The sequence below is a fragment of the Lagopus muta genome, chromosome 1 (assembly GCF_023343835.1).
Source record: "Lagopus muta isolate bLagMut1 chromosome 1, bLagMut1 primary, whole genome shotgun sequence".
Lineage (NCBI taxonomy): Eukaryota > Metazoa > Chordata > Aves > Galliformes > Phasianidae > Lagopus > Lagopus muta.
In genome coordinates this window covers 50,390,600-50,408,451 of record NC_064433.1, presented here as the reverse complement: position 1 = coordinate 50,408,451, position 17,852 = coordinate 50,390,600, and the positions used below count along the sequence as shown (strand labels likewise).

The window sequence follows — 17,852 nt, the reverse complement described above, 5'->3', positions numbered from 1 at the left end:
GTGGTGTCAGAAAGGTGCCACAGTGACTGACATCTCTCATCTCCATGGAGAGTTCAAATGTGCTCTGATGGATGGTTTCAATCCCCAGGACCAAGTTACAGCCTTCTGCTTTTCAAGGGGACATCCCCTTTGGGAAGCAATGAAGTCTGTGGCAGCATTTTTGTGGAGTATGAGACATGGAAGGGGAGAGGAGCAAAGAAGTTTGCATGCATGGAAGCTGGCTCATAACACCAGACACCAACTCAAGCAACCAGATGAGTCATGTGCTATGGGTCCTCAGCTTGCCCGAGGGGCAGAAGAACTGGCAGAATGTATGGAAAAGAGGTCAGAGGACTGATTACATTGCCACCCATTTCCATTTCCAGCCTTCATTTCTCTAATTCTTTCCCTCATGGGGCATGTCAGGAATGTTGGTTGTGGGAAAGGCTTTGAAAAACACGCCTGCAGATAAAAATGCATTTGTGTTAAAAACTTTCCTCAATAATGGCAAAGGAGAAGATGCGTAGAAAGCTCATGGCTTTTTTCACTCTCATACTTTTTGGGATCTCCCTGCTTTGTTGTATATAAGCTAAACAGGTAAAGTCTCTTCCACAGAGCTTCCTACAAAGAATCAGCTTCATGAGGTCTTGTGTTCCACATGTATTTTATGCCAAAAGATTATGATCCCAAATAGCTTTCTTTCACCATTGAGTAAGGAAAACAGCAGGCTCCTCATTTTGCACATGGGAAAACTGAGGCATAGACACACAAGCTTACCCTGAAACAACTCTTCTTGTTTGGACTCTCACTCCCATGGGCAGATTTTCTAAAATTAAAAATCAGCTTTGCAAGCTTGTCCTTGCAAAGAAGCTGAAAGGAAGCTGGGCTCACCTGGCTAATGTAGCTCAGCTGTTGGAGATGCTGATCTCTCATTGCACCATCTACTATTAGTGAAGTTACTAAAGCATTGAGTGCCTCTGAAAAAAATTAGCCATTGGGTGGTTCCAATTAAATCCAAAAACCAGAGGCATTAAAAATGAATGGTCTCCTTCCAACAATGGAAACAAGGGGACTTCCAAGACGCCCCAAGCCCAGCTTCCCTGAATTCAAGGAGAGCACTTCCCACAGCAGAGACAGCATGAGGCCAGCTGACTAGAACTTGAACAAGCAGAAGAGAAAAGCAGAATTGCGCCATACACAAAATGTCCACGGAGACCTCCTTCCACCAAGCTCAGAGCAGCAATGCTGGGGTCCAGCCCCACACCGCAGCCAGGGCATGCAGTGAGAATGCAGGCACAGCCTCCATGCCCAGTGCCACGGAACAAGGCTGCTGGTGCTGCACAGCTCACTCCCAGCGCCTTTCTCACAGGTTCCAGCACTGCGCCGAGGCGGGTTGGACAACTCTGAGGATTTGCAGGAATCCTTCAGACAAGCAGAATCTGTCTGAGTCACATGCATGAGGAGCGATGCCAAGGGTGGCTCATCCACTGGAAAAAAAAAAAAAAGAGGAAAGAGAGAAAGAAATGCTAATGGAGCAATAGCAAGTTATGAAAAGCCACAAGAATTAACAGCTCATGGGCTCGAGAGAAGGAAAGAAAAAAGTCTCTTTCCTATGCTCACATTGCTAAACCCTTACACCTCTCATATGTGCCAGGAAGCAGCAAGCCACCTTACCCCATCAGCTTTGAGAGGGTCTGGAGGGGCTCTGGATCCAAGGCTGTGCCTGAGGTCTGCAGAGGAAAGGAGCTGTCAAGTTGAAACTATCTGCTTCTGCTGCTCTGAAATTAGCTAGAATGCATTCCCTTTGATGGTCCTGCAAAATGAAACAGTAAAAACCAAACCAGATGGAAATGGAAAAGAAAAGCTCTAAAAAAAGGGAAGCAAAATCCCAAAATGAGTGACTCAGTGCGGGAAATGGGCTTCTAAAGAGAGAACTGCAAGCATCTAAAGGAGACCTAAGAAAAGCCCAGGCCCACAGAACTGACGCTCCCTGTTCCTGCCCTCCCTGCTACCAGAGCAAAGGGCACCAGAAATGCACAGATGGACTTCCAGAGCAAGCCACATGGAGAAGAGACAGACTGAAAGCACTGCAGAAACTCCAGGGAACAATGCAGAGGCTCCACTCATGCAGGCATGAGTAGAACTACAGCCACAGCCTAGCTTGGAGCTCCCAAAGCTCTCAAAGCCAGCAGCTGACCTGCAGGGTCAGGGAGCACTTGCACAGTACCACAGGGTGATCAGCAGCAGCTGGGACACCAAACCTCCCTTTCTAGGGCTATACTAGGCACGGAGCGACATGTCATGCACTTGAGGACATGCTGTTCAGCTGATCAGTCCCATATGGAATGCTGTCCTTTCTCTTGATGCTCCCATGAGCCTTTATTCCCATTTCTGACCCTTCTCATGCAGCCGCCAAGACAGTCAGTAGTTTATAAAGCCTTTGCTTGGCCACAAAGGATGTTTATTTTGCGTTCTCAGTGGTCGTGCTGCGCCATTTGCTCTCTCTGGCTCCCTTCCCTCCAGCCCATGTCTCCTTCTGCTGCTGCTGTTTTCCCCATTACTGCTAGCAGAGCCAGGCCAGGCGCTGGTTGCTCTCTGGGCTGCTCTGCGCTGCTCCCCTCTGTAGCCCATCCTGCCTCGAAGCAGACACTGCCCTAATTGCAGTCCAATTCCTAGACAGAGATCACTCGCTCCCAAGAGGGGGGAGAGGACTACAAGCAAAATGCTTGGGACACAACTCACACCAGACAAATCTTATCACATGGAGAACCAAACACACTGCCATCCGGCATGCAACAGACTTGGCAAGCCAGGAGATTTGATAAGAACCATGAGAGGAATGGTGGCTGCAGCTGTGACATAAGCTCCCACCACCACACAGCTTATCACTGCTGTCAAGATGGGACATGCATCAGTGTCTGCTGCTGCACAACAGCAGGGAGAAGCTAGTGGAAACCTGCTCTCTGGTCCTGACCATGCATGTAGCACTGCTTACAACACTGTCCCTGAGGAACATCTCTATTACTCACTATGTCTCATTAGGAAAGGGGTGTGAATCTTTCCTCAATGGCTCTGATGGAGACACAGCTCCCCAAGGAACCAGCTCAGGGAGAAGTGGAGAGAGCCCAGTGCCCACCAGCAAATGGATGGGTGATGATCACCGGAGCTAAGAGGTCTCTGAGCCCAAAGATGAGTCCAAAGTCAAGGCATGGCCTAAATGCAGGCTGCTGTGAACCAGTTACTTACTGGATTCCCTTCTGTTTTTCCAGGGTTTCAGGCTGGATATCACGAAAAAGTTCTTCAGCACAGGGTTGGAACAGGCTCCCCAGGGCAGTGGTCATGGCCTTGAGCTTGCCAGAGCTATAGAAGCACCTTGACGGGGCTCTCAGACATAGGGTCTGATTTGATTGAGTGGTCCTGTGTAGAACCAGGAATTAGACTTGATGATCCTTATGGGTCCTTTCCAACTCAGAGTATTCCATCGTTCTATGGTCCCTGCCTCATCACCACACTGCCTCTACCACCCCACAAGGCAGGAGGTCAAACATGGCCAGCAGCCCACAACATGAAGCCTGGGACACTGAGTCACACTGCATGCTCAGCCCTGCCCAGCAAACAGAACCTTTCCCAGTTTCAGCCAAGCACACGCTCACATCCTACCCACTCACCTTCAACCTGTTTTGTGACATTTTCCCTCTTCAGAGAGGAAAAGTGGAAATGGGAGGATTAGCAGGTAAACAAAGGCTCTGGCTGCCTCCAGCAGCTGCTGCAGGGGACTGCACTTCAAAAGTGAGATCCAGGCTTACAGGACTGAGCTGTTTTGCTCCTGGCACTGAGAGCGAGGAGCAGGGCACAGCTCTCAACCACAGAGTTAAACACTCGATGACTCTTTGAGTCTTCTGGGAACAGTACCCAGCCCACACTATCCCAAAGTTGTCCCTAGGGACAAAATCTGCCACACCATGCTAGAGTGCACAAAAGGCTGGGATGATCCCTGAGAAATACACACACAACTCTATACCTCCACCTGGGTTTCAGTTCCCTTTTTATTTCCAGCCCTATGCATGCTGTGCCCTGGCACTGGATCCACAGCAAGCAGAGAAGGATGAATGGCCAGGCTGGAGGCAGAGCCACTGCTCCTGCTATTTCGCAGTCCAGATTCGAGCCAGCACTAAAGTTTCCAAGGGAACCTGAGGGAGTTGCAGCCAAACCAGGACTGCTGGCAACATGGGATTTTCAATTCCAGGCCAAAAAGTGTCTATTCAGCTTACCCAGCTGCCAAGCACAAGCCAAGAGCACGTGCACAAGGCACTGGGGCACCCTGCAATGGGAATGCCTCCTCCCCATGCTGTGTCGGGAGGAGAGACTGCGCAAGGCTGCATCTCTGAGCTCCCCAGGCTGCTGCAGAACTACACATCCCCAGTAAATGCTTTGCTAAGTCACACACTTCATCGTCACCGCAATGCAGGGATGTGTTTGTCAGTCGGGCTCAGGGATTTGCTGCATCTGGGCTCCCCGATCCACTCCAGGATTCCTCGTATCATGTCACTGGTCTCTGCTCAAACCATGCTTGGCTGCCTGTGAAAAATGCCTCAGCAATAGGATTTTTCTTCTTTTCCCTCCTGCTGTTCTTTAAAGCCAAACTGTCCTTCTGCAAAATCCAGCCTCTGAAGGCACTTTTTTTCCAATACTTGTGTTTTGTAACTACATCTCTTCAATCCACTATAGATAAGACAGCAAGTCGGGGCTGGAGTGAGAACAGGTTAAACTGCTCACCTGCTCGAGTGCCTCTCTCAACACTTCAATCCCAAGTGTGTGTTATCAGTAGAGTATCTTTTCCAAGTAGAAGCAGTGCAGAGAATGAGTTCATCAATGCTCCCCCTGGTGGTCCTCACGGACTTCCAGACTCTTCTGACTGTGACTTGGCAGATCTTCCTCTCCCTCTGTTAGTTTTGGCTTACCCAGATGTATAATACATCAGCCCCCAGGCCACAGCCAGGAATTGGGCTTCTATCCCTACTCCTAACAACAGTAGGAGGTTACCTTCTGCTACCCCCACACTAACAACAGGGGAATCAGAGGCAGCAAACAGGGATATGTGTTTCCTTGAGTCTCACTCCAAGCAGAGATCTTCCAAGCAGGTTTTCTATTCCATTCTCCAACACTTTATTTCCTCATTCTCCTCCTGCAGTTGTCTTTGATCACTGGAGACAGGCCTTCCTGCAGCAAGAAGGGAAACGCTGAAAGAAATGAAAGGGAATGCTCCTGGTGATGACTGCATACCACAAGAAAATGCTGCATATGCAAGGGAAGAAGAAACTTCCTACTAGATGAAAGGAGCACAAACCTGCTCTCCCTCTGGAGAAGTATGCAGCCCTTTACTTGGCTCTATAATTGCAACACTCCACTGGGAAAGGTGTTTGGAAGTATTGCAAAAGGAAGATGAGCAAAGGTCAGGTGTAGCAGGGCTGCATATCCAGAGGATCATGTAAGAGGTTCATGGTTTGAGGAGATGTTAGCAGAGGAGCTGCGAGCCTTGTTTCAAGGGCAAGTAGCCAAAAACACAGGAACTGCCCACTGCATCAGCTGGAGTAGGGAAATCAGAAAAGGGAAGAAAAGACCACAATATTGTCAGGAAAGTGAAAGGTCTCTGGCAGAAAGTTTTGCCACAGAAAGAGGAATGTGGCAGGGGAAAGGGAACACCAGTGGCCAGAGCCAACAGGAAACACATCATACCTCTATCTCTTGCACACGAGCACATCTGCAAACATTGCACGGTTCACAGAGACACACTGGAGAGAAACCAAACAAATGTGGGAGCGGAGTGAAGGTGACGGAGCAGTCTGGATGCAGCCAGCCAGCTGGGGAGGCCTACCTGCCTGGAAAAACCCTTGCACAGCACACCCAGACATTCCTGCAGCCCTCCCCGGCGTTGTTTGTGCCATGATTCACCACGAATGTGGCTTCAAGCCACGGCTGAGCAGCACCAGCCAATCTCCTGCCTGCTGCTGCCCTCTGTGGGACAGCACAGCTCCCAGCCCAAGCTGCTGTTTCCCTGGCACGCAAACTACCCGGGCCTCCGGCTTGTGCGTAATCACTTTCCTCTGCAACTGGCTACACGCTAATTATAGTCCCAGTATTTTCCTTCTGGATCAGCGTTAATTACAATACGGAGCGTCTCGCTCCATTAGGCTTTAAATCTTGTTTGGGATTCCAGCTGTCAGTAAAAATGAGTTGGGGAAGGTTTTTCTCAGGATGCATCAAGCTTGGTTATGGGGAGCATAATTTTGAAAATCTTTTTCACAGAACCACAGAATGGTTTGGATTGAAGGGGACCTCAGAGATCATCCAGTCCCACCCCGTGCTGTGGGCAGGGCTGCCACCCACCAGCTCTCTAGGCTGCCCAGAGCCCCATCCAACCTGTCCTTGAACCTCCAGGGATGGGGCACCCACAGCTCTCTGTGCAGCCTGTGCCACTGCCTCACTGCCCTCTCAGTAAAAAACTTCCCCCCAGCACGTCATCTGAGTTGCACAGAAAGCAGATGCAACCAAAGGGGGAGGAGCCTTCCAAGTTTCTAAGCAATAAAAGAAAGGCCTGAAATGCTGCAGCTAACATCAGTGTTATGGATGAGTTCATTTGCCATTGTTTGCAGCCAGCCGAAAAGAGGCGCAGCCTGCCATTCGCTTTATGCTTGCTTAAAACTGCTTGATGCCAAAGTGAGGAAAATAAACATTTAAAGAGTGAAACCTGAGCCAAAGACGGAAACAGCAGACTGAAAAACCACTGCTGCAGTCTCTTTCTGGGTCAGGGAGTGGAGGCACGCACCTTCTGCTCAGATCACACGTGACCTACAGTAGCAGTAGTGAGGTCCTGGACTCCTGCAAATGACTTCAAGATTCTCAGAAAAATGGAAGGGGTAGCAGTAATAGGCAGAAGTGACTCATAGGACCGAAATAACTCACATAAAACGTGCCTGAACACAGCAAGGGATGTGGCAATTTGCTAAGAAAGGCCCTGAAGAAAGCTTTGTGAGGCAAGGTGGTAAGAGTTAAAAAAAGAACTGCATTCAGGCACCAGAAGGTAGTTTTTAATGGCCAAGTTTCCCCTGAAAACAATGGCTGCCCATCCGGAAAAGCCATCAGGGTGACACTGGGGCATAGCCCCGTGGGATCTGTTCTGTGAGTGATGTAAAGCAACACACAGGGAAGGCACAGTGCTCTCTCCAAGACCACAGGAAGGCAGAGAAAACAGCCCTTATTAAGTGCCATCGTTTGTATTAAGAGCCACAAAGAGAAAGGAGAGAGCTGTTTACTATTCCTGGAGGAAGCTTTCTCCAAGCAGGAAAAAGGCATAAGATTAACAACTATTTAAAAACAACTGCTCCAGAAGCGCAGAAGCAGGCTTGATATCATTATAACGCCTTTAAAACACCAAGAGCTGCCGCCGCCATTTTAAAAGCCTGAGCTCCGCTCCACTCAGAGCAGACAGGCACTCAAAGCGCATGCGCTGGCGCTGGCCTGCTCGTGTCCTTTTAAAGGACACGCAGCTCCCTCACGAGGCGGAAGTCGTTTGCGGCCCCACCAGAAGTAGCTTCACTTGACAACAGAAGGGCTTCTTCCGGTTGGGCTCCGTGCGACGGTTGGTTTCCGGCTCTATTCATTCCCTATACTCTCCTCTTGGAGGCCTTCTTCTCGCGTCTCGCTTTCTCCACTACGCGATGAACTCTATGGTAACTCGGGCGGTGTCACGGCAGGGGGCGCGCGGAGCGGCGCTCTGCACTTCCGACTTCCGGCACTCTATGGTGGAGCCGGCGGCGCTCTAGAGGTTTCTGGGCTCTCTCGATGGGCCGGTGGCGGCCCCGCTGAGGAGCGGCGGCGGCCCCGCCATGGAGGCCGAGACATTGGAGGCGCGCATCAGTGAGTGCTGGCAGGGGCAGATGGGGGGGAGGGCGGGGGTTGAGGGGACTCGCCTCACTCGCACTGCCCTTCTGCCGCCCGTAGACAAGGCCACCAACCCGCTGAACAAGGAGCTGGACTGGGATGGCATCAATGCGTTCTGCGAGCAGCTCAACAAGGAGCTGGAGGGGTGAGTGGGCCTCAGGCCTCGCCGTCCGGTGCTTTGTCAGCGCCTTTAGCTTGTGACATGCTCTCCTGCCCCAGATAGCAGCACGGCTAGGTGGGCATTTCCTCAATCACCATGCAGCTTTCCTCTCCCTCCAGCCCTCCGCTCGCCACCCGGCTCCTTGCTCACAAGATCCAGTCCCCGCAGGAATGGGAGGCCATTCAAGCCCTCACGGTAAGGCAGGACGTGATGGAGGGCAGTGGGGGTGTCCCACCAAAAGCTTGTGGTGCTCTGGGAAAACTCCGATGCGTGGGGTGGGAGAGAGGTGGCAGTGGCAGCACCCAGTGGAGGGTGACAGGTGGGGGAGACCTTGTCCGTAGGGAGGAGCATGGGAGTCATTGGGAAGTTTTCTGTTCCTCTTATCACGTGGTGAACCGTGGGGTTTGAGAGCTCTCTGCCTTAGGATGGCTCTGCTGCACTAAGGGTGTCCTCTTCCATGGTGATCAGAGGACTGGAGCACCTCTCCTATGAAGACAGGCTGAGGGAGCTGGGTTTCTTCAGCCTGAAGAAGAGAATGTTCCAGGGAGGCCTCACTGTGGCCTTCCAGTACTTGAAGGGAGCTCATAAGCAGGAGGGGGACTGACTTTTTACATGATTTTAATAGTGATAGAACAGTAATGAATGGCTTTAAAGTAAAAAACGAGATATTTAGGTTGATCTGAGGTGGAAGATCTTTATTCAGAGGGTGGTGAGGCAACAGCACAGGTTGTCCAAGGAAGCTATGGATGGCCTATCCCTGGAGATGCTGTAAGGAAAGCCTCAGGTTCTGTGCCTGGCGAGAAGCCGAATGTTGACCTAGCTCATGGGCTCATCCTCTCCCAGGTGTTGGAGTCCTGCATGAAGAGCTGCGGCAAGCGCTTCCACGATGAGGTGGGCAAGTTCCGCTTCCTTAATGAGCTCATCAAGGTGGTGTCACCAAAGGTGGGTCCCTGGGGATCCTCCTGGAGGTGATGATGGTGGAAAGAGGGCTTTGGGAAGAAGTGGCAGAGCAGAGGGGCCAGAGGTCTTTCGGAGCACAGGAAGCTGAGGGCCAGCTAGATCTGATGCAGCCAGCACTTGTGAGACTTCTGCGCCCATCAGCATGCCTGGAGTCACCTTTGCTGCATTTCTTCTAAGCCTTTTTTGTGCTCGGGAACCTCTCTCAGCTTTGACACTGTGACTCTTACCTTTCCAGGGTATCCCAATCTGCTTGAGACACTGAGGACAAGCCCAGGCCTGTTGGCATGGTCTAGCAAGTCCATCTGAAGGACCAGGTCCTTACCTGCTCCTCTGCTGATGCTGCTGTTTCAGCAGCAACACATCCTGGGCATGCTGTTCCATTCAGCCAGGGCAGTCAGCTCATGATGCCAGCAAGGATGGAGTTAAGGAAAAACAGACTAAATATAACTAAGGAAAACTGGAGGCTGTCAGTCACAGCTTGTGATCTGTGTGGATGAATATCTGAATATCCAGGGACTGCAACAGTATCATTCTGCAGTCGTCTTGCTGGGGTGATCTAGAGGATGTCATCTGCCTTAAGCCACTGGCAGCACATTTGCTGTTTTTACTACCAGCACATAGCAGACCCATGGAATAAGAGTGAAGGGTGACTGCACAATAGTGGGAAAGCTGCATCCAGCAGTGAGGTGTTTGTGGCTTGCCAGCTTGCTATAAAAAGTGTCAGGCACTTTGTGATGCAGTGTGCAGCCGAGGGTGTGCTGGGCCTTGCCCTAGGGACTGTCACCTACAGCCCTTCACCTCACCTCCCAGTCCTGCTCTCTGAAGGGTTGCCTTTCCCAGCAGCTTCTGATAGCAGCATGCTTTCCTTCACAAGGTGATAAAGACCCTCCTGAGCATTTCCACCCATCCATGGGTGTTACCAAGGGTCTGCTGGCCCAGCATTTCTCCCACCTCCTGTAGTGGCACAGGACATGTTGCAAGGGCCTCATGAGCTTTCCTGCTTGCTTCCTCTTTTCCTTGTGCCGTTGGGAACTGTCTCACTTCTGGGGGAGGAGAGGAGGGAAACAGGCTGGGCTTGCAACAGCTCACATGAGCTTCAAGTCACCTCTTCTCTGTTTCTGTAGTATCTTGGCAGCCGGACACCAGAAAAAGTGAAGTCAAAGATCTTGGAGCTGATGTACAGCTGGACGCTGGGGCTGCCTCACGAGGTGAAGATCTTGGAGGCCTACCAAATGCTAAAGAAACAAGGTAAGAGGCAGTGGTCTGGAAAGTTTTTCTCCTTATTTGTCCAGGGAGAATCTAAAACAGGCTCTCCATACCCTCTGCCCAGACACAGCACATCTATAGGTCTGCCAGGTTCCACAGAAAGGGCTGCTGAAGAAATGGGTGCCTTGGAGCTCCTGGATGGGCAGAGAGAGTTGCAGGGGGTCTGAAGTGCTTAATGGGTTGGAAGAAAATATTGCTTGTTCCCTACAGGAGGTGGCGCACTGGAATGGACTGGTGCTGAAGGGATACAAGTGCTTTGGTAGTACTGAGAGCTGGATTTTTCAAAGACAGGACAGTGCTGAAGGGGGGTAATATTTGCATAACAACACAATTTAAGATTATGAATGGCAGAAGCTGCCCCTAATCCCCTGCGTTCCAGCTAGGCTTGATGAGCTGTTAGGAAATAATTGACCTAGGTGGTAGTGTGCCTCCTCCCAGTGGGTGAAGCCTCCTGATATCTCTGTTGGTCTCTACTGCAGGTATTGTGAAATCTGACCCAAAACTGCCTGATGATGCTCCTTTTCCACCACCTCCTCCTCGGCCCAAAAACATCATTTTTGATGATGAAGAGAAATCAAAGGTAAGAGGTCTGTGCAGGTAAAGAGCAGAGGGCAACACCTCTGTTCTGAGGTCTCCTGTACTCCGGAGTAGAAGATCCAGTAAGAGTCAAGGCTCCTGCTCTGAATGCTTCAGGACATGCATCAAAGGAATGTTGAGGGCCTTCTGCAAAATTATGACAAAGGAAACAGCCTTAGGTAAAGCATGTGGGTCTGTTTGACCTTTGGAGCTCTTAACTGCGGGATGGTGCAATGGATGACATGCTGGCATTAGCCCAGCAGATTCTGAGAGGTTTGTTTTGCTCTCTCCAGGCTCCAGAGTTATCTGGCCGTAAGGTTTAAGTAAATCCCAGCCCCAGATGTTGTTAACTTTTCCTCGCTCAAACCACTGCAGTGTGCTTATAGCTCAGCTGCTCGTATCTTCCTGGATTCATCCTATATTACCTTTCTGTCAGTCAAGTCACCATTCAGACAAACCTCTGATATGTTTAAGTGTTAGGCTTTTCTGGGTCTGTTTCATCAGTAGAGATGTGATGTCAATTTGCTGCGGGGTACATAATCTGTTTCCACAAATGGGGAATGGGGAATTGTAGATGTCTTGAAGGACTCCAGTGACTAGGAAGTAGAAGAGAAAATGGTTGGTCTCCCTCTTTGCCAATTACAGCTATGAAAGGAGCATGTGTGGAGAGAGAATAGCCCATCGCAACCCTATGGCATCTCCCTGTGTAAAACAAGTTTTGTTTGTTGCAGGATTTGTGCTGCTGTGCTCCAGGGTCTCTACTGTGAGTAACAGGCAGGGAGGGGCAGGCTTTGAATGCAGGAGACTTTCACAGAAAGACCTTTCTTACACAACCAGAACCACAATGGGGAAAGGAAGACAACTTGTACTCGGTCTCTTTTGGGCAGGGCATCACCACAAGCTCTGGTGCTGTAAGAGCAATGCCAGCTGCCACCTCTCAGCCTGGGCTCAGAGATTCCTCCTCTCTTGCAGATACTGGCACGTCTCCTGAAAAGTTCCCATCCTGAGGACCTTCGGGCTGCCAACAAGCTCATCAAGGAGATGGTTCAGGAGGTATGGCTGAGGAAAAAGGGGGTAGGGAGCCACGGCCTGGATGGCACTGCTTGGTACCAAAGGGCAATGGATCAGTTGTTCAGCAGCAGTGCCAAAGAGTCCTTGTATGACTTGTGCCATCCTTTGGCTACTTGGAGAAATGACTGTAGGTGGAGCTACTGCAGCACAAGGTCTGTGGTGGTTCCAGCCCTGTCTGGCAAGTGCTGGTGCAGAAATAACCTGGGGTTTTCCCACTGAAGTGGAGTCTATTCTGGGGGGCAGTGTTGCTGTGACTAAAGTCAGGGAGCTGATGTGTTGGCTGGCCCAACCTTTCTTCCTCCTCACACTGCTGGCAGGCAGAGACATCCTTCCTTCCCCATGTGTTTCCCCTCCAGGACCAGAAGCGCATGGAAAAGATCTCCAAGAGAGTGAATGCCATTGAGGAGGTGAACAACAATGTGAAGCTGCTGACAGAGATGGTGACAAACTACAGCAAGGGGGAGACAACAGAGAGCAATGAGGACCTGATGAAGGTGAGGAGAGGCTATCCCAGTGTCCTCCCTGGGTTTAGCAGAGACAGTTGTTTCTCCTGTGTTCCTCCTGCTTAGTTTGTACCCTATCAGCATCCTGCTGCTCATCTCAGTGCCCCTTCTTTCCCCCAGGAGCTGTATCAGCGCTGTGAGCGCATGAGACCCATGCTTTTCCGGCTTGCCAGCGACACCGAAGACAACGATGAAGCTTTGGGTAAGCAGAGCTGACCCTGACCTTTCTTGTTCTGTCTGCTTCTCACTCTATCTTCTATTAGGGAATCAATGCTTGGGCTGTCTATGGTATAGCATTTTTTTAGAAGCCTGCCACTTTTTGTTGTGGCTGCTTGCTGTAGGCTGGCTATTCTATGGCTTAGTGCTAGGTGGGGGCAGATGATCCCAATCATGAACCCCCAGTGTTCATTTCCTTTGTAGAAAGAAAATTTTGTGCTTATGCTGCTGAAGCTGGAGTTGCCAATGTATTTTGATGCAGTCTGCAGCAGCAGAGGTAGAAATGCTGCCTGTGGTGGGATACCATCAGCTCCTTGGGCCTTACTTTGAAGAAATAGACTGAGATGGGTATAAAAGTCACTGTCTTGTTTCTCTGCTTTTTAAAATCTTCTACCTCTTCCATTTCAGCGGAGATCCTGCAAGCCAATGACAACCTGACACAGGTGATCAATCTCTACAAGCAGCTCGTATGGGGAGAAGAGGTCAATGGGGAGATGGTGGCTGGTCCCCTTCGAGGTGAGGAGACCTGGGGAATAGGGAGATGAAGCACGGAGACCCTACTGCTGATTTCCTCTGGTGTATAAGAAGATTGAGAGAAGTGGAAGGGGGATACCTGCAGGATGTCAGAGATAGGCTAAAGAGATGAGGGAATGGCTTGTGGAGATGACTGTTGCATGAAAGGAGGGAACTGTGAGAGAGAACAGATGAGGATTTCCCTCTCCCAATTGTGAGGAAGGATGGGAACTGCATCTCGGCACTCTGAGACAGAAACCTTATCCCAACCCTTCTCACCTTGTGTTTTCTTTACAGGCAGCACCTCTGCGCTTCTGGATCTGTCAGGACTGGAGCTCCCAGCAACAGGGCCTTCCTACCCAGCCTTGCCCACCCTTTCAGGTGGTTCAGCAGTCCCTGTGCCTGACCAAGCTGGCTCTGTTTCCTTGCTGGATGATGAACTTATGTCTTTAGGTGAGAAGACCAGAGCAAAAGCTTCCCATTACGTCCTTCACCATCGAGAGTCTGAGTGGATGGTGGTTCTTGTGGCAGGAGAGCTCTGGGAGAGGTGACTCATGAAAAACCAAGATGTCACCCACATTTAGAGCAAGGGAAAAGGCAGGAAAGACTCTGGCTTGATTCTGAACTTCAATCTCGTAGTGTTTTTTTGACACCCAGAGAACTTACAGGGGATTTACCTTCTAATTTGCTCTGGATAAACTGACCTGTCAGGCAAATCAAGACTGATACATTGTCCATCAGCAGATGGCATGACGGGTGGATCACATCCAGCTCTTCGTGTGACATTAGCTGCAAAGTGCAAACATATTAACAGTATACACACAGGGACTTCTAGAGCTGTTCAAATGCAAGTTGCAAGTCTTGTGTGGTGCCACTCCTAAAAAGTTCTATTTTTCCCAATGAAGTGTACTCTCCTAGGATAGGTGCTTCAAGTACAACAGCATGAAGTAGTAGTATGGTCCCCCAGATGCATGTGAAAGTGGGATCTGTTGCACTGGGAACTTGACTTAGAGTGGGGATCTTTGGGCAGAGAAAATACCACCCTCCCTGCTCCTTCCTATGCAAGGATGGAAGCCTGAGATGGGAGACCATGTTGGTGACTCTGCCCTACTGCTTCCATGTCCTGCCTGACCAGAGGGATCTGTTACAGATGCCTCATTTAGGCCCCTTTAAGTGTCCTTACCCACATGGCAGATAGGGTCCATTTTTGCTTTTATTCCTGGCAGGCCTGAATGATCCAGCACCACATCCTGCCCAGGCTGGTGACAGCAGTGGCTGGAACAGCTTCCAGGTAACATGCTGGGAGCCAGAGAAGCTGATGGGGCGGGTGGTGGAAGGAACAAAAGGAGTAGGTAAGGAAGTGATTGATGGTGTTGATAAGGAACCCTGCTGATGGGGGGGCTTCTGTGCACTCTTTCTGCAGTCATCAGATAGCAATGAGCTCAGCATCGCCCCTGTTGTGATAGCAGCGCCAGTCAAAGCAGATGCAGGTACATCCTCCCCCAAACCTACGTTCACAAGTGGCCTGGATGACTTGGACCTCCTGGGCAAGACATTGCTGCAACAGTCTCTGCCTCCAGAGTCCCAACAAGTGCGATGGTAAGTAGGACCAGGGCAATCTTGCATCTCTTCCCACCTTTTTTCATGGATACAGACATTTCAGTGCACTGCTTCACTCCTCGCTTTCTCTCTCTAAATCTGCAGGGAGAAGCAGCAGCCACCTCCCCGGCTCACTCTGAGGGATCTTCAGAACCGGAGCAGCTCCGGTGCCACAGCCCAAAACTCCAGTGTTCTGCCTGTGCTCCAGAGTGTTCCTCCTAACCCCCCACTGCCCCTGAACTCAGAGCTGCCTGCTACGCTTCCAAAAGTTGCCACCACACCACCAGGAAGCACTTCAGTCCCACCACAGCCTCCTGCCTCCACGCTGCCCCCAGAGATCTCGCTAGCCAACATCACTGTGCCTCTGGAGTCAATCAAACCCAGTGAGCTAGGATTAAAGCTTGGGAAGGGGGGAAATGAACTGTTTGGAAGCTCACCACACAAACTGAGGGGGGTGGGAGGGGAGAATGGACAAGGTATGAGGAGAGTGCATAAACTGAAGAATGTGAGAAAGCTTGCCTGTCAGATCTCAGGGAGGTTGTATCTCTGTTGCTTGTGTGGAGCATGGCTGATGGGAAGGATTGCCAGTCCCTTCTTGGCTGACTACCACCTGTCCCTGCCTTTCCCACAGGCAGCATCCTTCCTGTGACAGTGTATGATCAGCATGGCTTTCGCATCCTCTTCCACTTTGCTAAGGATGCCCTTCCCGAGAGGCCCGACGTGCTGGTGGTGGTGATTTCTATGCTTAGCACGGCCCCGCAGCCCATCCGTAACATTGTTTTTCAGTCTGCTGTCCCCAAGGTAAGGCTACTGCTGGGGCCTGGGTCCACAGACAGTTCCCATGAGATTCTCCCTTTGCAGGAGAGGTAGGGTGGGTGGAAAGCTCTGTGGAGCAGGACCCAAAACTATATTTCTTTTTTCTTAGAAACTGAAAGCTCCTTATATATCTGACCAGGGCCTCTAGCTGTAATGTCCCTCAGCACTGTGGGATGCCTTTCTTTTTCCCTAGGTGATGAAGGTGAAACTACAGCCACCCTCAGGCACAGAGCTGCCAGCGTTCAACCCCATTGTCCATCCCAGTGCCATCACACAAGTCCTGCTGCTTGCTAACCCACAGAAGGTAACAGCACCATCCCCTAGTGCCTAGGCAAAGCCCTGCTCCCCTCTGCCTGAAACAGAATGAACTATCCATATTCCCTGTGCTCTGTGCAGGGTATTCTTAATCTTAAAGTATTTATGACTTGTTCTTAATGTTTTCCTTCCTTTCTGACTGCTTATCTTTTCTCCCTTTCCTCCAGGAGAAAGTGAGGCTACGATACAAGCTGACCTTCACCATGGGAGAGCAAACTTACAATGAAATGGGGGATGTGGACCAGTTCCCCCCACCAGAGTCCTGGGGCAACCTCTAGGGCTGCATGTTGTAGGCACTACACTTGGAAGCCAGCCCTGTGGGGCTGAAGCAGCCTGAGGACATGGGGAGGGCGGGTGGGGGGCTGCTGCTCATGCTCAATTCTCCAATCAGCCAGGTGAGTGCCAGAGGGACTGTGCCTCCAGGATGAGAGCAGACACCAGGAGATGTTCATCCCACAAGAGCAGGAGTGCAGTCAAGCTGCTTGTGGCTGAACAGTTGCCTTCCCTGCTTTTCCAAAGGCACCCCTCCCTCTCTAGTTTGTTCAGCATCTCTTCTAACCCTGCTTTCCCCCTCTTGGTGCAGTGGGAAGCAAGGATGGTGAGCTTTTAACAGCCTCAGCCTGAGGCAGGGCCTAGCAAAGGAAGATCCTTTCCCTTCTCCATCTCCCCCAACCCTTCAGCTGCTTCATGCTCTACATTGTTCTCTCATGTTAGCAAATGCTGAGCTGTGGGGTATCTTCCCTTGCCCTAGCCTTGCAGCTGGGCCCTAGTGGTTTCCTGTCTGATGGGATGACCTTAGAACTGAACAAGGACTTAGGTGTCTTCCTAGCTCCAGAGAGCAGGCAGTGATCCTTGCTTTTGGGGGCCAGGGAGAAATCTTCCCCCAGCCCCCTCTTTCCAATAGCAGGCAGAGCTGTTGGTGGGAGGTGGGCCCTGGACAGGGCTCATTCTGTGCCTCCCCAGCTGCTTCAGCTCTGGCTTCTGGGCACTGAACTCCTGCCGGGCGGAAGCGCACATCTTCCCACTACACTTTACTGCAGCGAGCATTTGGGACTGCGGCTGGAACATCGCCTGTTTGTCCTTGCCCCTCGCAGGGCTGACACAATTCAAAAGGGGCCTTCGGTGGGCTGAATCCTTTCTCCTTGAGGCTGGGGAGGGGAGAGGATGGGAGTTGGGCTCTGAGCATCGCCAGGGGGCACCATGAAGCTCTGCACTGCGGGGACTGGGGTACAGCTGTGCCTTGTGCCCCTTTGCCCAGAGGGGGACTCGCTCCAGCCCCCTGATCACTGTGACACTAGAGTGAGGATCTGCAGGCATGGAGGAGACCAGGGGGTGGAATGTCTTAAGCAATCCGTGTCCTGATAGGGCTTGTGGCCATAGGAGCTGCTTCCCACCTCTAAGCAGTTTGAGCTGGCTCTTAGGGGCAAATTGAGCTCTGCATTAGCTGGCCAGAGGTAGAAGGCAGTCTGCACGTGATGGAGATGAGCGAGGTGCTTTGTATTTTCTGCTTGGAACAGTGAAGGTGGAAACTGGGTGCAGCATGTGCTGGAGAAGAGGGGGAAGCAAGGTCTTTATGCTGAGGTTCTGCTGTGTCTTACTTCCCTTTCTGGTCTCTTTTCAGGGTTTTGTATGGGTTTTTTTTTTCTTTGCAGATCTTGTTTGGTTCTTGAACAGACTTGTATATATTTTCAGTGCAAATTCTGTAAATGGAAGAAAACAAAAATAAAAAACGCCCGGCGCGACAAATCTGCTGTATTTATGGGAAATAAAGAATTCTTTCCTCACGCTGTGCCTTCTGACTGCATTTTCCCCTGACTGCACCGAGGAGCTGTTGGCCCTGCATGGGGCCGCTGCCAGCTCCTCTTGGGCCTCACTGCTCCCATCTCACTGGCTCGTGAGCAGGGAGAGTGAATGGTGGAAGTCCCCTGCTGCTCTCA

General features: G+C 51.0%; 1 protein-coding gene across 3 annotated transcripts; it reads left to right on the top strand.

Moving 5' to 3' along the window:
- Positions 1-7,516: 7,516 nt before the first annotated feature.
- On the top strand, positions 7,517-17,699 carry GGA1 (golgi associated, gamma adaptin ear containing, ARF binding protein 1). Of its 3 annotated transcripts, XM_048968928.1 has the most exons (18): positions 7,517-7,618; positions 7,734-7,896; positions 7,981-8,065; positions 8,200-8,275; positions 8,924-9,022; positions 10,165-10,288; positions 10,786-10,886; positions 11,855-11,935; positions 12,310-12,447; positions 12,577-12,658; positions 13,081-13,188; positions 13,483-13,638; positions 14,412-14,476; positions 14,609-14,784; positions 14,890-15,167; positions 15,416-15,585; positions 15,794-15,904; positions 16,083-17,699. In XM_048968928.1, exons 2-18 carry the CDS (start codon positions 7,866-7,868, stop codon positions 16,191-16,193), a joined length of 1,992 nt encoding a protein of 663 aa, XP_048824885.1. In that variant the 5' UTR covers positions 7,517-7,618; positions 7,734-7,865; the 3' UTR covers positions 16,194-17,699. The 3 variants fall into 3 exon arrangements, with proteins under 3 accessions (XP_048824885.1, XP_048824894.1, XP_048824880.1); XM_048968937.1 differs by having other exon boundaries at positions 7,557-7,896; positions 8,924-8,971; XM_048968923.1 differs by having other exon boundaries at positions 7,559-7,896.
- Positions 17,700-17,852: the final 153 nt, after the last annotated feature.